The sequence below is a fragment of the Panthera onca genome, chromosome A3 (assembly GCF_046562875.1).
Source record: "Panthera onca isolate mPanOnc1 chromosome A3, mPanOnc1 haplotype 2, whole genome shotgun sequence".
In the NCBI taxonomy this organism is placed as follows: domain Eukaryota; kingdom Metazoa; phylum Chordata; class Mammalia; order Carnivora; family Felidae; genus Panthera; species Panthera onca.
Genome location: NC_138341.1, coordinates 70,832,300 through 70,851,580, shown reverse-complemented (window position 1 = coordinate 70,851,580; position 19,281 = coordinate 70,832,300). Strand labels below are relative to the sequence as shown.

Here is a 19,281-nt window from a genome sequence, read left to right as displayed (position 1 = left end):
ATTTCTTCTTATCCATGAGCTCTCTGAAAGCAAATGCAAAGGCAGCATGGCAACAGATACCAATTACAGAACGCTGGCCAGTTTGGGGGTACAGTAAGCATCTTACCCTCTATTACCTTCAATTCTCAAAACAACCATGCAAGAATCCTGCAAGATTTGTAATCATGTCCTCATTTTACACATGAAGAAGTTGAGTCTCAGATACATTAATCCACATGGCTGTGGCCCTATAGGTGCCAGGTGGCAGTCAGAATGCAATTCTATTCGCCTCCAAAGTCTGTTATCTTTGCACTGCACCCACAGACTCCTCGTTTATTTCAGTACGCCCAGATCCTAGCAGAGCATTTCATGTTATAGAAGGTGCTCAACACATGTGCTTGGATCTGTGAATATTTTATCTACAGACTGACCTTTGCTCATATTATCCCCCTTGGGTGAAGTAGTGTCCCTGCTTCTCTCTGTCCAGTAAGGTCCACCTCACTCCCATCATTTCCACTTAGCCCATGACTGTGTTTATCCTCTCTTCTAAATTAACATACAACAACTGGTGTTATACAATGAACATTTAAATTACTAGTTATCTCATTAGCAATGCATTTTATCCATTCTAGAATTATTTATTGAGTACACACGAAGTACCAAGTACTGTTTTAAGCACTTGTGATAGGTCACAGAACAAAAGAGACAATTCTTTGGGTCTCGGGAATCATTCTTCCAACGGAAACAGAAACTCTTTTGGTCCAGGGACCCAATCATATCATTTTCCCTACTTCTCAGTGTTTTGTCCACAGCAAATGCACAATTAATAACAGTCTCAGACTTGGATAATTTACTCTGTAAATATATTCCTAATCCCCAGGAGAGTCCTTAGCACAAAGCCTTTCTATTTTTGCACAAGTGACTCTCAGAAGGTAGAATGATGCTTTCTCATCTCCTACCAGCAGTGCCCCAGGGCAGAAGCAGAGGTATTAAAGCCTCCTACGCAGTGTTAAGTATCAGTTGGAGAGACAGGATTCACTAAAGTTAAATCATAGTAGTTTTTAGCAAAAAGAAATTTTCTATTAGGAAGTGTAGCAATGAGAGGTGGACAAGCCAAACTTGTGAAAGGTTAACTTCACCGTCCAAGATGATCCTTTTTCTTCCTGACACACCACGACTTTAGACTACAAACCTGCTATCTTGGAAAAATCACATGCTTATCATTTCGCGATTTTTTTTTTTTTTTTGTCAACGACATCTCAAATTTACACTATCTTTAAATAGAGGAAACATGTATTTTCCTGGGTTATTCAGAATGTTCTATATTCTACTTCATAAAAAGCATTACTTTCAAAGTCTGATCATTCACTGAAGGTATACAAAGGTTTTCTCTTTGAAGCTGCAGGCTTTATAAAGTTTTGTAGGCATGCTGGTCACATGATTTACCATGAACCAGTACAGGGTATAGGCCTGCTGAAAAGTGACTTAAAAGGAAGATAGGACTAAATTTGCTCTGTATCAGTTCTTCCTCATCTTTACAATTTGTTATATTGAGAACATCTGAATATATTAATTCATCTTGTGCATCCTCTAAAATATTTGACATGAAAGTAAAGAATGCATGTGAATACTCTCAATTTGACTATTTTATTCAACATTGAGAGACTGCATGATGCAATTTCTGGATGGCAGACCATGGGTTTTATGTGAGATAAGCCTGAATTCTTATTCTAATCAACATGGGAACATGGGCATACTTCTTTACCTTAGATACAGCTTTTGTGAAATAGATGTCAGTATCCTCATTATGGAAGGATGGTAAAATGAGGAAAAGAAAAAATCTTATAAAAACTCAGCCCATAGTAGATGCTCAATTAGTAGTGGTAATCATGATCTTATTAACAATTATGGACCCCTAATTATATTACTGTTTTTTAATCACCAAAAAGCACTTATTTAAGTACCATTAGCAATTACATTTAGCATTTAGCATGATCCCTATGCCAGTGAAATCTTCAGCTTAAAACATATTTGATATAAGTAGATATTTGAAAGGAGCTATAAATAAGTAGCAATACCAACGTGAAAGAAACAAATAGCTCAAGTCTTTGCCTTGTGTTTCAGGATTAATTCAAAGTTTCCCTTCTCAAAAGAGGAAGACAGCCCATTAATCAGATTTCTTTTTCCAAGTTCTTCTTTTTTATAAGACTTGGCAAGAAAGGCCTTTGGCTAAAATATAGCTTAAGATTAGTGTGGTGAGACTGAACTGTAGGCTACATTTTACAAGAACCTTAAACATGAGTAAAAAGAGGTCTAGGGTTGAGGAAAAACAAAGTAAGTATATAGTGACAATGGATCACAGACCCTTGGAACTCTAGGTGCCTTGATGATAAGGTAAAGGAAAACTTTTCATTTTATAACAAGGAAACTGAGGCTCACAAAGGAATACTGAGAAAGAATACTGTATCTGGGGGGATTCCTAGTGACCCAAGATCACATTTATTTAGCAGGTGGTAGGGTAGTTAGAGATGTGGGATGTTTTAGGCAATGAAAAAGGAAGAATGTATTATCTTCCATAAACGGCATTTTTTTTTTGAATGGCACTTTTCACAGTGGTTCAGTTGCTGCAAGTTTCTTCCAGAGTACAATTCTTTCGCAGATAAGGATAATACTTTATTTCCCAATCTATGGCAATTATCAGAGTATTATTCTAAAGAATGTCACAGGATAAGCAGAGAAGGATGTGCACTTGGGTTTTGTCATTGTCCTCATACTGCAGGGGGAATTTTGCCTTGAACTAGATTTTTCACAGCATGAATAGTGTGAATGGGAACTTTTCAAATATTCTTATGATTGCCAGCCAGCTGAGGAGGCTGATAATCAAAATGAAAATTTGTGTTATTTCTTTTAAATCACTATGCCAAAAACATCCAAGATTATATTGAAACTGTTTCATAAATCTAGTTATAATGTTTTACTTACAAAAATTCTTAGGCAGAACTTCCTTTATTTCATTTGATAAAGTATGTATTATCTGGAAAGCATAGAACTAAGAAGATGACTTTAGAGATCATCTAGTCTAACAGTCCTCAAACCCAAGTACGTATGAGAATCACCTAGAGGCTCTCAAAATACCGATTTCTGGGACCCACCCCATACTTTCTAACTTAGGAGGTCTTGAATATGGCAAGAGGCAGTCCTAACAATTTCATAGGTTATGTTGACAGGCTGGTCCAGGAATGACAATTTGGGAACCGTGGACAGGCCAGCCCTTTCATTGTATGACCTCCTTTTTGGTTAAGGTAGGCAAATTCAAATGTTCTTGGAAATTATTTTTTAAACTTTTTTCTCAACCCCTCTAACCATCAAGCAATTTCTATTTCTTTAAAAAATTTTTTAAATGTTTATTTACTTATGAGAGAGAGAGAGAGAGAGAGAGAGAGCAAGTAGGGGAGGAGCAGAGACACACAATCTGAAGCAGACTTCAGGCTCTGAGCTGTCAGCACAGAGCCCGATGCAAGGCTTGAACTCACAAACGGTGAGATCATGACCCAAGCTGAAGTCAGATGCTTAAATGACTGAGCCACCCAGGGCCCCAAGCAATTTCCATTTCTGATGCTGTCAATCTAGACTTGGCAGACCTATTATGATTTAGGTAGCCTTGGAGGTGGAGAATACTCACCACCCTACTAAACTGATTTTAGGCAAATTCACTTAAAATACTGAACCAGAGCAATTAGGCCAATTAAGCCTCTTATAATTGGTACAGTTGTATATACAAATGCTATCTTTATCATACTTAATATGGAAAAGGTAAAACAACGAGAATATTCTGAATTACATCTATGTAACACCAAATGGGCATTTGGCTCTTCTGGAGCTGTTGCAAAGGCAACATTTAGAGAATTCTTCAAGGACACTGGTGGACTAAATCAGGGCACACAAGTGATAAGCTATTATAAGAGAAATTTTCCCCCAGAGAGCTTATGTTATTGCTAGAAAAATACTCCAATATTGCAAAATCTTATTAAAGCTTAGATAAAAAAGATCAAATAAGCAGTGTAGCATTTCATAATGATGTGATTATTCCTGCAGGTATCAGCTAATTAATGGGAGGAAAGTAAATTGAACAAAAAATAGTTACCTTGAAAGAAACTGAAGTCCCAGAATTTGTTACATTTCATGTAATGTACAATGCCATCTCAAGTGGAATTTGAAGAAAACAGAATGTAATGTTTTTAAATCCCTCTCCCATGGTATGTGAGCATGCACACACACTCACCCACATTTCCCCTGACAAATGCACACATCTTTACTCAAAGACTTTCTTTCTAGCTACATGAGACTCTAATTCCACATGGATTTTTACCATCAGGAATAAAGAGAATGAAAAATGCATTTACGGTAATGGGATAAAACATGATACCTTACCCTTGCCAGATGTTATGTAATATATATACACATATATGGTGAGTGTTATATACATTATAATATATGGCATTATATACCATATATATGGTGAGTAATATAGTATATTTATATATTACATATAAAAGAATTGTAGGGATGGACACAGACATCAGTTAATCTGTAAATTATAGACTTTGGGTGATTATAATGTGTCAATGTAGGTTCATCAATTGTAACAAATGTACCAATCTGGTGAATGATGTCAGGGGAGGTGATGTATGTATGCGGATAGGAGGCATATAGGAAATCTTTGTGCCTTGCCCCTTAATTTTTGTGAATCTAAACAAATCTGCTCCATAAATATAAAGTCTTTAAAAAATCAGGTAACTAATGGAGGCTTCAAGACACTAATCTTCAAATATTATGCAGCATTTAATATGTACTAGGCATGTGAGAAATCATACCAAAAATAGAAGACAAGGATGTAAAATATAGCTGGGGAATAAAGGTGTATACACACATAAGCAAACTAAAACCAAAAGCGAACCCCACACCTGTTAGAGACAGTAAACATTTGAAGACTCAGAAGCAGAAGAAATCACCTACTAACTGAAGACTGTCTCACTCTGGGTGAACTTGATTTGAGCTGGATCATCTTCATGGGATGAATTTTCCTGGGCAGAGTGGCAGTTGAGGAGAACAATCCAGATGAGGGACTCACTCACTGATCAGAGATGATGGCAAAGAGGGCATTCAGTGACTACCCTGATGTGTCTGTAAATATCTGTATTAAAGAGTGAATGCTCGAGCACAGGAGGGATAAAGCATGCTTTAGGGTTGTGTTTGTTGGGCAAGACGGTGGAGAACTTTAAATGATGAATGAGAGAATGCAGAGTTCCAAAGAAATGAATGTCAACAACCTACTGACATCAGAAAAGGGAATATTGGGGTTAGGGAGACTGGAATTTTCAGGTGACCTTAAAAGCACAAATGATAGTTCGTATTAAAGACCTACTCCATTTGGTTTTACACCAATATAGACTGCAGGGACTAAGCTAAAAACAAAGTTATGCCCTCATATAGCTCCGAATTCCATAAGACAGGCTGCATTCACAACTCATACAGCAGCCCCTCATACTGCACTCCATAGATTGATTTTAGTTTCATCATTTTTAGAACCTTATGTTTTTATCTTTTGCACTTCAACAACACTGAAAGTGCTTCCAGGTTTTGATTTACAAAATCGTTGTCACTGTCAATAAAAGGAACATGCCCAACACACCACAATCCAGTTTAATTACTTCTGTGATGTCTCCTGTGGCTGAGAGGAAATGGTATTTCTCTAACACTTTCATGTTTTTAATTTAGTAAAATGGAGCACTTGCCATGAATAGGACCAAGGAGAGTGGATTCATGATTGAGGTCATGGAAGATGGACCCCATAGTTCTAGCAACCCTGTCTTACTCTGAGGGTGTGATGACTGCAGAAAGCCAGATCCTTGATTCTGGATTCCACCTAGTGAGCATTCAAGTGGAAACATGGCTGGGGTATTTAATGCAGCACGTCATGACCTGACGAAGCTTTGGAGACATATCCAAAGGTCTACTTTTACTCAGGATCATTCCCAAAGTCAGTATTGCCCTGAGCTGCTGGAATCCAGATGAGGCCTTGAAACCTTTCCAACAGGAGAAGCCAAATATCAAAATATACACTGTGCCACTGGAGTGAAGAAACCAAGCAAAATGTATTCTTTATTTTCTGCTACATATTCCATCTGTTTCTCTCCCTAAAGGGTCATATGTTATATATTTATAAGAAGTATTCACACCTACACGAACAGTTTCCTCTGTCCCCGTCAAATGCAGCCTCCTCCTTGCTTGCGACCCATTTTTTTTTTAAACATCCTTCTGTATCAGCTCATCCTTTTATGAAACTTGTTTCATTCTGAAATCATTTCAAGTTAAGAAACGCCTTTGTACCTTCCTATCTCACCAAATCCTGGGGAGATTAAGCCTCAGGCTCTACAGGCCATTTTCTGAGAGATGTGAATTTAGATCATTAGGGTCATTAAAATCATACACTCCATAATACCCAGAGCTAACAGATCATCCTTGTACTTTATGCTGCTGTAGAATGCTACCAGAGAAGTAACAATGTCTAACAGCACTGTGCTGCAGAGGAGACCATAATTCCCCCCAGTAAAAGAATCCTACACTTTTTAATTGCAATAGTAAATCTCATTAAAGACACAGAATGCTTTGTTCAGGGCAGGAAAAGGGATCACTGGTAAAGGTACATTTTATTCACAGTAATATTTTTTTGCTTTATGACCAGAATTATTTCTAAATGCAAGCACAACGTTATTTTTATCATGACCTTTTTCTGGACTCTGCACATTTCCCTTGAGCTTTCTATCCCTTCTCTACAAATACAAGGGGCCCATGGTCTTTACTATTAATCTCATAGTGACTTTTCATGATCTGGGCTTCATGCATTCTCTTGTGTTACCCCCTTGTGTTTTCCAAAAACATTCAAATACTGCGGTGCTAATCTCTGACTTCATTTTTTCTCTGTGTGTGTTCTTTCTGCCTCTACAACTATATATAGAGAAAACTGAGATATAATCAATGTAATGAAACACTCAGTGCACATTCACTGGTCAGCACAATTCTGAACCTTACCTGCTCATTTTCCATAACATACATTGTCATTCTGATTCAAGCAGAAGAAACTTGGTAAATATTTTGCCTGATTTCATTATCAAAGGTTAAATTATTATCTTTGAGAAACTCAGGCTGTCATAGAAAAATCACAGAAAATCCCCATCTCTCTTTCATAATTGGTACCTTTTTTGTAACAGAACGGGAAGTTAATGACAGCATGCACCTCAGACAGCTATGAATTGTTAACCCATCTTTAGAAGCAGCAACTGAACAGTTGAAGGGAGTAGCAGGTTTCCTGCCACAGAATGCTCAAATTTAATATAAGAATCAAGAGTGAGATGAAAATGGGGGAAAAAAAATCTGCAGTGTTAACTGCCAGTCACTACTAACTTCTATAGGAATTTTGCATCTGGGAAATTTGAACAGCATTTACACTGAATTAACCCCTCTTGGAAAGGAATTGTGGGTACAAATAATAATATGAGCTTGGAGTTAGACCTACATTCATATCTGTCTGTGTAAATTATTAGCCACTTTAGACCAAAGAAGTTATGTAACTGCCCATACCTAAGTCTTTTCATTTGTAAATTGAAAATATTAAGATTTTTTGAAGTTTGAGAAAGTAAGGTTTATAAAATATAAACAGTATGCATATACCTGTTAATTATGTCACTAACATTAAAATACACTGGTGTGATCTACATAAAAGTATTTTGTAGTCCTTATGCACCAGCTACGTATATCCACAGAAACAGAGCATATAAACAACTTGCCTGATCCAACCATTTCCTTCCAAATTCAATCACAATTATATTCTTTTAAAATAAAATATCCAATTCGCAAAGTCTAAATACTTTTGATCTTATATTCTTTTAAAATAAAATATCTATTTTTGCAAAGTCTGAACTACACCTTCTTTATTAAATTTTTTTTTCTTAATATTTATTTTTTTTGAGAGAGAGAGAGACAGTGAGAGAGAGAGACAGCGCAAGTGAGGGGCAGAGAGAGAAGGAGACACAGAATCTGAAGCAGGCTCCAGGCTCTGAGCTATTAGCACAGAACCTGACATGGGGCTCGAACTCACAGACCATGAGATCATGACCTGAGCCAAAGTCAGAGGCTCAACTGACTAAGCCACCCAGGTGCCCCAGATACACCTTCTTTAAAAACCTACCCATGACAGTCTCTTCAACAAACGGTACTGGGAAAACTGGATGGCTACATGCAGTAGAATGAAACTGGACCACTCTTACACCATACACAAAAATAAATGCAAAGTGGATGAAAAACCTAAATGTGAGACAGAAAACCATCAAAATCGTAGTGAACACAGGAAGTAACCTCTTTGACCTCAGCCATAGCAACTTCTTACTAGACACGTCTCTGAAGGCAAGGGAAATAAAAGCAAAAATGAAGTATTGGGACCTCATCAAGATAAAAAGTTTCTGTGCAGCAAAGGAAACAATTAACAAAACTAAAAGGCAACTTATGTAATGGGAGAAGATACTTGCAGATGACATATCTGATAAAGGTTTAGTATCCCAAGTATGTAAAGAACTTATAAAACTCAGCATTCAAAAACCAAATAATCCAGTTAAAAAATGGGCAGAAGCCATGGATAGATATTTTTCCAAAAAAGACATACAGAAGGCTAACAGACACATGAAAAGATGCTCAACATCTCTCATCATCAGGGAAGTATAAATCAAAACTACAATGAGATATCACCTCACACCAGTCAGAATGGCTCAAATTAACAACACAAGAAACAACAGGTGTTGGTGAGGATGTGGAGAAAGGGGAACCCTCTTACCTTTTTGGTGGGAATGCAAACTAATGCAGCCACTCTGGAAAACAGAAACAGAACTACCCTATGCTCCAGCAGTTGCATTACTAGGTATTTACCCAAAGGATACAAAAATGCTGATTTGAAGGGATACATGCACCCTGATATTTATAGCAGCATTATCAATAATAGCCAAATTATGGAAAAAGCCACCCAAATGTTGAGTGACTGATGAATGGATAAAGAAGATATACACAATGGAATATTACTTATCCATAAAAAATGAAATCTTGCCATTTGCAACAATTTGGACAGAACTAAAGAGTATTATGCTAAGCGAACTAAGTCAGAGGAAGACAAATACCATAGATTTCACTCATATGTAGAATTTAAGAAACAAAACAAACATAGGGGAAAAAAGGAGCAAACCAAAAAACAGACTCTTAACTATGGAGAACAAACTGAGGGTTGCTGGAGGGTAGGTGAGTGGGGGGATGTAATAAATGATGCAAGGAGTACATGCATTGTGATGAGCACTGGGTATTGTATGTAAGTGGTAAATCACTAAATTCTACACCTGAAACTGATATCACCTTTCATGTTAACTAACTGGAATTTAAGTAAAAATTTGGAGACAGAAAAAAACAAAAAACAAAAAACAAAAAAATTTAAAAAAATAAAAACATTCCCATGATAATCTGATTCTATAAAGTTGGAGAATTATTTAACATTTTACTCTATTCATATATCTTCTTGATTAATAAATGGCTACTAAATTATTTACTGTTGATACTTATTTAGTATTAAACAGGATTCTGAGAATTCACCATCATTAATCTTCATTTTGTTCAAAGGGTTTTCAGTGCATCAGTTCTGGGGAGGTAAAAACCATTTTAAAAAAGTAAATCTAAACCTCAAGTTTCAAAAATGCATACCTAAGATTCACAGTCTCCCTACCCTATCCTGGACCCTGCATGTGCTGTGTTGCCCTAGCTGGAAAGAAAAGTGAGAAACCTGAGCACAATACACTCCGAGAGAATGAGAAAATTATTCAGATACAGACCCTAGTCATAGAGCTCTTCGAAATTTCATGTAGTGGAAGTTGCAACCACTGTAATCCCTTAAGGATAGTTAACCACGGTGACTGGCGAACCTTCTTTCAATGGAGCCCTAGTCTAGTTGGCCTCTGGTGGGATATCACAGTATTAGCCCAGTAATGCAAACATCAAAGACCACCTCTATATTTATATAAGCCCAGCACTGATGAGCAATGACATCAGAGCCAAGTGAAAGTCTACCCAGTCAGAACACTAAGTGAGCCAGAAAAATTACAGAGCACCAGCAGTGGGAAAAATTCACCTGGGCCTTCCTTCTTGACTTCTGGTGTAAAACTGACACCACTTACAAAAAGTAAAGAGCTATTCAGAGTCACAAATCATTTACCTGCTCAACAATACAGGGTACTAATCTGGATCATTCAAATGCAATAATGTTCTATACCACTGTTTTGGGGGTTTTCTCCCCACTTGATTTTCTTATGCAGATAAAGCTTAAAAATGTCATTTCACTGCTCAATTGTAATACGAAAAGACCAATGTCTTTTAGGTATTTACTTTTATGATGTCTATTACCAACAAGAACAAAGATACATTTATAGGACATAGAAGACAATATTTCTATTTTAAAGTACGTTTCTCTGTCATATATGATGCTTTCCTTTCTGTTTTTTATTGCATTTTCTGATCAGCGTGAACAATACCTTAATTCTTTTGGTTTAATCTAAGATAGGTCTGACCCTGTTTCCTCATAGATAATTTTTCTATGGCATTATCTGTAAATACTGCTTATGCATTGCTTTAAACAACTTAAAGGATGCCATGTAGAAATGCTTGAATGATCCAAGGTCAGTAAGATTCACCATACAGTGAGGATCTGGTTGTGGACAGAGCTAATTGCTAAATTTTATTCATCCCTAAATGGTACTGGCAACAAATCAGCTCACAGCTTAATACTACTGGCAGCTCTAAATGGGACAGAAACAATGTGACTTTGATCCAGCTATTTTTATATGTGTTATGATTCACTTCCAGTAGATATGATATTGATGCTCAAATACTGGATATTGGATTCTCTTGACAAACAACAAAAAAAGTGAGAAACAAAGCTGAAGGTATTTTTAAATGTCATGGTAACAAGTCACAGTCAAATCTAGTTTCAGTGAACATTTCTAATTCTCATACAAAAGATATGATAAATTCCTATCAGAAAGATTTTCTTCTGGCAAATTTAGAATTCTGAAAATAGTCTTCTAATGGCAGAGACCATACCCTCCTAGCACCAAAATAATAGCACTATGATGTATTATTCCCTTATGGTAACAGACACCATTGAAGCTGAAGTGTAATTTAGCACACAATTCTGCACTAATGTAATGTGACAATGTTATTATGTTCACTATTTTCCATGTGATCATAGCCATATTCATCTTCCCCAGTCTGACATTAAATTAGCTAATAAAGTTATATTCTATTCTGTACCACAGGGTGAAAGCAGTGAAAGGATTACTGTATAGCATAAGGGTTTGATGGTGGTATGTATATGTGTGTGTGTGTGTTTGTGTGTGCACAAGCATGAATAGGTGATATGTTGGTTCTATATAGTGACTGTAACGTAAACTCCTGGCAGAGACCTGGCATATAGCAGGCACTCAGTAAGTGGTTACATGGACGAAAGAGTTGACAAAAAGCTACAATATATGGTACATTAGAAAAACGGTTACTCTAAGATTTCAGAAGAGGGGAAAGCTAAGGCTCAGATAGGAGGACTATCAAAGTTTCCATGGGATGAAACAGTTAAGTAGAGATTGAAAATGAAATTATATTTCTTCGAGCAGATATATAGTAAAAGGAATTCATTCCAGGTGGAATGAGAGCATTCCCCAGGAGGATAAATTAGCATAAGCAATGGTGAGGAAATTGGGAAAGTGTAATGTTGTTCAGAAAGCCATAAGTAAGTTAATTGGCAGTAACATGCCATATGGACAAGGTTCTGCAAAAGATAAGGATGAAAATGAAAGCTAGGGTCAGACCACAGAGGTTCATGAACTCCAACTCCAAACTGATGAATTTGGAGAGTATTGTTAACTGCTGAGTATATATTGGAAATCTTCATGCAAGATTCATGCATCTAGTCAACACAGATGTAGTAAGTTGCCATTGTTACCAATTATATGCATTATGATGTATAAAACACTGGGCTTATGAGCGGAAAAAAAAGAATATTGCCTGGGAAAAGCACATGGTCTTACAATATAGTCTTACAGGGAGATAAGACCAAACCTAAATAATATAAGGCCAGGAAGTGATGGCTGATAAAATACCATCAACAAAGCACTACAGCAGTCAGAGGAGGAAAAATATTGCCTCTGATTAGGAAAATCAGGAAGAGCTGGTGATATTAAACTAGGGAGAATAGGAATAAAGAACAAAATTAATAAGGAAGCATAGGATGGATTGGAAGAGAAAGGGATAAGAAATGGGAAACTTAACCAGAAAATTACTACAAAAAGCCAAAAAATATAGTATTGATATGGAAGAATCAGGCTGAGCCCACTACACTACACTACCCTACACATGTACACATAGCCTTACTTTTCTCAATGAGTAGGTCATTTGTGTGGCAATCTTACAGGGGGAAAAAAAGGGTTTCACAAACACATTTCTTTCAAAGTAGCCTTTGGCATCACTTTGCATAAGTGCCTCTTTTTTGAAAGATTCCTTTAAGTCCATTAATTAGTACGATTTACCCAAGATTATACTTACAAGCTAAAAGTATTCCCATCTTTCCATTGTTAATTATATCTCCAGGCTAACATAAATAAAATTTTCTAGTTACTTTAACCCATTCTATGAAATTTATCAGAGAGATGATAGTCAGAAGGTCTATTTTGGACACAGTGTGTCTTATTTGTGTTCTTTCCCCCTTTTAAAAGCTTTATTTCTATTTTCCTTTTTTTTTGTTGTTTTTGTTTGGTTGGTTTTCTGTGGAGTTGAAGGATGCTGTCACAGAATTTATGGATAAATACCTAAACTACAGATGGAAATTTCTTTAAGAAATGAAATGTCCTAAATAGCTTTATTTAAAAAAAAAAATCAAACTATACAGGAAAGGAGTTTGTTAAAATCCCAGGAATTACATTAATTCTGTTTGTGTGACTCACAGAAAAACAGGGAGATGCAGAAATAATGTTCATTTTGATGAACATAACAATTGAAGAAAATATGGCATGCTACTCTTATTGCCCTATCAATTGCATGTCTTCAAAGTACTTAAAAAAAAAAAAAAGACAAGAGGCCCCAAATGGAGTCGTTTATGCTAAATCCCACATTCCCAAACCAAGATTTAATTTAATTACAGTTTCAGCCATCCCAGAAACAGAATCTTAATTCAGTCAATCAGGACTATCCTGATCATCAATATTTAGGTAATCTGCTTCATAGGTCCCTGTCATTCCCTAAAGAAAGTTACCTTTTCAATAACCAACATGATTTTTTTTTTCTTTTTTGCCAGTATTACTTCCTTGTCCCTGCTCTCTTCTGCCTACAATTCTTTCATTTTATACAGATCCTTGGAGCTCCTTTCTATCTTATAGATTGGATGCTGCCCAATTTGAATCTATTTTTACTTAAATAAACTCTTAAATTTTTTAGGATGCTTCAGTTTACCTTTTAATAAAGGTAATGGTGACTGGTGTTCCTTCTACAAATTAAAGTTGATATGCAAATAAGATTTTCTTTTAAATGTTGATTTATACATACATATCCTCACCACCAAAACTCCATGCACAAACCAAGAAAGCATTTCACATTTCCAAAATCCCATTAAGAGGTAATGATTTAATCAAAATGTATGTATTCTGAGAGCCCTCCAAAGTCATTTTAATGCTGCTCTGTGCAAGAAGCATATCAGGAGACACATTTATTGAATGACATTTACCTTATTTACAAGAAAATAACAAATAGCCTTATCATTATCATCACCACTACTATCACTCAAGAGCAGCATTCAAATAATTTTCTGTAAAATGATGTGAAGACAGCATGATACTTAGGGTAGGATCTTCATGTTCTGTTAGGAAATGTCTAGCAAATACATAGAGAAAATTATATTCTTCAAATTTAACTGGTATATGAGAATACACAATCTGACACAACCAAATGGCAACTATTTTGTAAAACATGGAAACTAGATTAAGTTTGGCAGAGAAAGTTCTTTAGCAAAATGGAAAACATTTTTATGCAATAAAAGCTATCTCAGCTACCACATGTAGTCATACATCTGTCAGGATCATATTCAGGATTAAAGATTTACCATAATAAAATCATAACAAATTATCAGTCTTCTGGTTGTCTTTGAAAATAAATTTACGTTATCTTCTATGGGGCAGGAGCAAATGCAGGAAGTTATAATTCTGCACACATATGTACATATATTTATCAAAAGTATATAAAAGTTTTATATTTGCTTCGCTTTAGGTACATATAAGTACATAAATTACTCATTGAGTCTTCATTTAAGGTCATTTATAGAACTCCAAATATGGTTATTTTGTGTGTGTGTATGTGTGTGTGTGTGTGTGTGTGTGTGTGTGCGTGCGCAAATGTATGATGGATACATGTTCATTGCTTCAAGTCTGGTGTAATTTATGGAAGATGTCACTGGTAGGATGGAGACAAAATACTTCCCCATCTATGGTGGTGTGATATTTACACTTCTCTTCCAAGTACTATTTTACTTTGTAATAATTGTTTATTATTCCTATACTTAATTTCTGAATAGAAAATCTGAAAATAGCTGCTGAGTTGTACCATATCACTAAACTCAGTTTCAGGGAATATTTTAGTTTGACCTCATCTTCAATATTGCAATACTTATGTGTACTGACATAAATAGAGTTTCAAATAGAGAAAGATCAAAGGCAAAAAACTCCAGTCTTTAAATCCATACCCAAGCCCAGCCTTTGCCTAGAAACCCAAATCTTCAATCATCGCATCCCCCATCCCATCATCCTAGAGCTTTTTCTTAACTGTCGCTTTTATGATATAAATCATTCATTCTGTTTTGCAAGCAGGAGCCTTTGTCAGAAAAGTTTTCTCAGTATAGTGAAATTTATTGTTTTGTAGAAAATGCTTTTTATCATTTTGATGAAGTGCTGTAAGGCACAATCTAATTGAGAATTAAGAAACAGGACTTCATCCTATATACCAGTTAATTCAGTCTTAAAATTCTCACTGAAGTCATACCATTAGATATTCCATGATATCATGTGAATGCTGTGTTTCTTAGTCATGCTATAAACAATACAATTGTGAGACTAAAGGAAAAAAAAAATCCACAGGTGCTTAAAGTATAAGAGAGACCACTTGAAGGACAATGTTTAAACATACTGTTTTTAAAATAAAAGGCAGATATTGCTTTAAGAAAGATATAGAAAGAGAAACATAATGAGATGTGTCACCTTTCATGAAAATTACAGCCCTCAACATATAATCTTCTGGAATTAAAGATTATTTAATATAAAGCAGTAAGGAGTCTCTTTCAAAAACTAGAGGAGGATTGTTATATGTAGGAAATGAAAAAAAAAACAGATTTTTGACAAGGTGACCATTAGCAATTAAAAAACATTACAGTAAACGCTTGCAAACTAAAGGCTCACCAGCATCACAGCATTTAGCTAAAGGCATCCTTGATTAATATTTGATTTTTTTCAAAGATGCCCTTTCTGTAAAACCAACTGCTTCTCATTATGACAGTTTGACTTACACAAAATATAAAGACTCACAGTAACTGGAAGCAATGATGAGTATCTGAGTCCGTACTCAGAGGGGTACTTACGGTCATTGCAGAGTGGACCACTGAAGGAAGTCATACTACAGTCACAGCTGAAGCCATCCCATTGCTGCAAACACACACCTTGATTGGAACAGGAGTCCTCTTGGCAGGTTGTGCTGGGTCCTGCAAAAATAATCCAAAAGAAACTTGGGTTCTTTAAAAAAATCCACAAATGTTTTATACATGAGCTAGGTCACATATAGTAGTTGCCAACACCTCAAATTACATGACCAAACCAGTTTTGAAAGTTCTAGTTCACACACCTGAATTAGGAACAGAGAAGCTGTAATATGAAGGTTTTCTGAAGTTTCAAATATAGAACAAAATACATTATAATAGTAAACTAAACCAACAAATAGTAAAAGCAAGCACATAGCTTCTAGTATGATCATGGTCGCAAGTAATCTCATTCCATCATCAGTAATTCTCTATCACCATTTGTATTTTAGAAAAATGCATGGATCTCCTTAACTTCTGACCAATGAATAGAGACACCATGAGAAATGGAGATTAGAGCTTTATGAAATTGAGATAAAGATTGGCAAAATAACTGAAGAGAGTTATGCAAAAATGCCCTAGAAGCTTCCAGAAGTTTCCCTGCACAAGCTATGGATAAAGTTATGGTTGTTGGGTGTTTTGGATAGGTATGTTGGCAAGTATCAATTCACATGCTTTAACAATTTCATGCAGTTAAACATAAAATGAAAAAAGTCTGTAGAAATGACATGCCCCCATTTAACGTACAAGTAAAAAGAATTCTAGGCTATTTCTAAAGAATCGTAACTAGAACACTGGAAAACAAAGAACTAAAAAAAAGATGATCAAAGCACTAGAGGCAATCACTATACAAACATATTCAAGACTGAAAGCCTTTATGCAGACTATGCTACAAGATGAGGCTTCTTGCACAATGTTCAAGAAGAGAGAAATTAAATCTGAACCCAAACAACAGTCACTGAAAGATGTAAAGAAAATGTCATTTTGGGATTTCCACTGTGTATTGCGGGGTTTCAGTCTTGTTTTTTACACACAGGGCTATCTACCTTGCAAGTCAGCTTTCATCAATGCAACTTTGTCAGCAAAATAAAAAAAAAAAGCAAAATATATTAAATGTTAGTAAGCAATACCAAAATGGGGCAAACACAGAACGTTCAGATTCAAAACGCATGCTGCTATAAAGGGGGAGAAAAAATGCTATGTAGAGCAAACAAATTAATACTAACAGCCATAAATCTTAAGAGAAGCCAAAAATGAGAAAGCAGTAATTTATTAGAATTTTACTGTATATGTATATATAATGGTTAGTTGAGCTGATGACATGTAATGAAAGAAATTAAAAGAGCTTCTGTATTTTTTTCCTCTCTTGGATAGATATGAATGCGTTACCAAAGGAATTGCATTGCTTATTTGGAAAATGTGGCACCATTTGTCATGCGCATATACAGTGTAGACTATGGTCATTAGCAGACCAATGATCCCTTTCCATTTCTTTTTCCCCTCTGCATCTTTTTATCTTGCAATTGCAATTAAGGCTTAAGACTGTAATGCCAGCCATTCATTGCCAACAGCTGGACTTCAGAGTGACACCAAACTATCAAAATGTACTATATATATATATATTATTTGGGTGGCTGAGAGAACTAAGGGATAGAAAAAGCAAACTGCAGTCTAATTCCTCTTACAAAAAATCCCTCTACAAGATTTCAGTGTTCTTACAAGGCTGGACATATACTACTTAAGGATCTCAGACTTATGTCAGTATTTTCTCCATCTTCATAATTCCCTTCAACTCTTCTAAACTGCTTTGGGAATATTTATTACAATAGAACCCCACTAATAGGGACTGTCTTAGTGAATGGTCAAAACAGAATGCAGTCAATCTAAACAGCTTTAGAGTAGAAAACTAAAGATGTTTTCTAGTAAACACTATTTTAGAGGTTTTATGAAAATATGGAAATGATACCAGGCCAATTAACACTGAAAGACTTTGAGGTAACTGCTTTAGTGAATAAATGAGAATTACCTGTAATTAGCCTTTGTGTAAATTGACATTTTCATGAAATGTCTTTCTAAACATGCTTGTTACAAAAGTATTTCTACTATAATTTTCTCAGTATTCTTCATAGAAAGTTATTGAATTTAGCCTAACCTATGTGAATGTTCACAAATTAAGAAACCATAACACTGTAAGAACTAATTATATAACAACAACAACAATAGGTATACTAATAGTAATAAAACTAATAGATGTTATCAATAATAATAATATTATTATTATTATTATTATTATTATTAATTTCTCAGACCTGGAAGCCCTGAACAGATGTAATAGTTTTTATCACTTAGTTCATCAAAGAACTAAGAACCACTAAATTGCTTAGTTTTTGTTGTTTTTCCAATCTATGAGAGGTAAGTGGTCTAATGATCTTTATCCCATGGAGTTAGAGACTGAAAGTAATTATTGTTTGTTTAAAACAAACAGGGGCTCCTGGGTGGCTCAGTTGGTTGAGTGTTCAACTTCAGCTCAGATAACGATCTCACGGTTCATGAGTTCAAGCTCTGCATCGGGCTCGCTGTTCTCAGCACAGAGTCTGCTTTGGATCCTATGTCCTCCTCACTCTCTGCCCCTACCCCACTTGTGTACACTTTCTCTCTCTTTCAAAAATAAATTAACATTAGGAAAAAAAAAAAAACAACAACAACAACAACTCTTAAAGCAATACTCCTTCTCACATTCCCTCCTGGGGTAAGCCTGGGAGCAGGGAGTGGTGCTGGCCCACTGCGGGTCAGGTGCTGTTTCATTAATTCATAGCAGCTCCCTGACTTGCCCAGCACAAGGTAAGAGCAGCAATAGGAACTGATTTAGAGCTAGATTATTGTGTTCACTTTTGCTCTTGTAAAAATCATCAGAAATACAATTGCAAAATAATACTAAATTCTAAAAATGGTAAAACTGCACTCCTAAAAATGAATCTGCCCATATTGTGGAGCTGCAACTCAGCGTACCTGCCAAACTTTATGTGCGCAGAGAGACATGCTTTATTATTCTTATTTTTCATTATCACAACCGTCTTTTTTTTTAATGTTCATTTATTTTTGAGAGAGAGACAGAGTATGAGCAGGGGAGGAACAGAGAGAGAGAGACACACAGAATCCGAAGCAGGCTCCAGGCTCTGAGCTGTCAGCACAGAGCCCCATATGGGGCTTGAACTCATGGACCAGACCATGAGACCATGACCTGACCCAAAGTCGGACTCAACCGACTGAGCCACCCAGGCACCCCACAACAGTCTTTTTATACTCAGGTCTTAGAAAAGAATGCATGCCTCTGTATGACAAGACATATTTTTCAAAATACTCACCTTCTAGAATAATATTTAAATATGGACAGGCATTTACACAAGACAAAGCCCTGAATTTATTTTTTCCTTTAGTTATGTAATGTTCCTTTTATTTTGTCACTGAATAAAATTGGGAACAAACCACAAGGACATGTGTATTAAGTGGTTAAGTAAAAGGATATGTCTGAAAAGGAAAAGAAGTGAAGGTAA

The 19,281-nt window shown here is 35.8% G+C and overlaps 1 protein-coding gene across 20 annotated transcripts in view; it reads right to left on the bottom strand.

Moving 5' to 3' along the window:
• NRXN1 (neurexin 1) overlaps positions 1 to 19,281 on the bottom strand; it is a 1,127,584-nt gene that overhangs the window by 527,838 nt on the left and 580,465 nt on the right. For 11 of the 20 annotated variants that reach the window (XM_078444448.2, XM_078444458.2, XM_078444453.2 and 8 more), the window contains one exon: positions 15,734 to 15,853. In XM_078444448.2, coding sequence (XP_078300574.1) covers positions 15,734 to 15,853 — 120 coding nt within the window. Of the gene's footprint in view, positions 1 to 15,733; positions 15,854 to 16,773; positions 16,801 to 19,281 lie in introns of all 20 variants that reach the window. The other 9 variants (XM_078444444.2, XM_078444446.2, XM_078444455.2 and 6 more) reach the window with 1 other exon arrangement.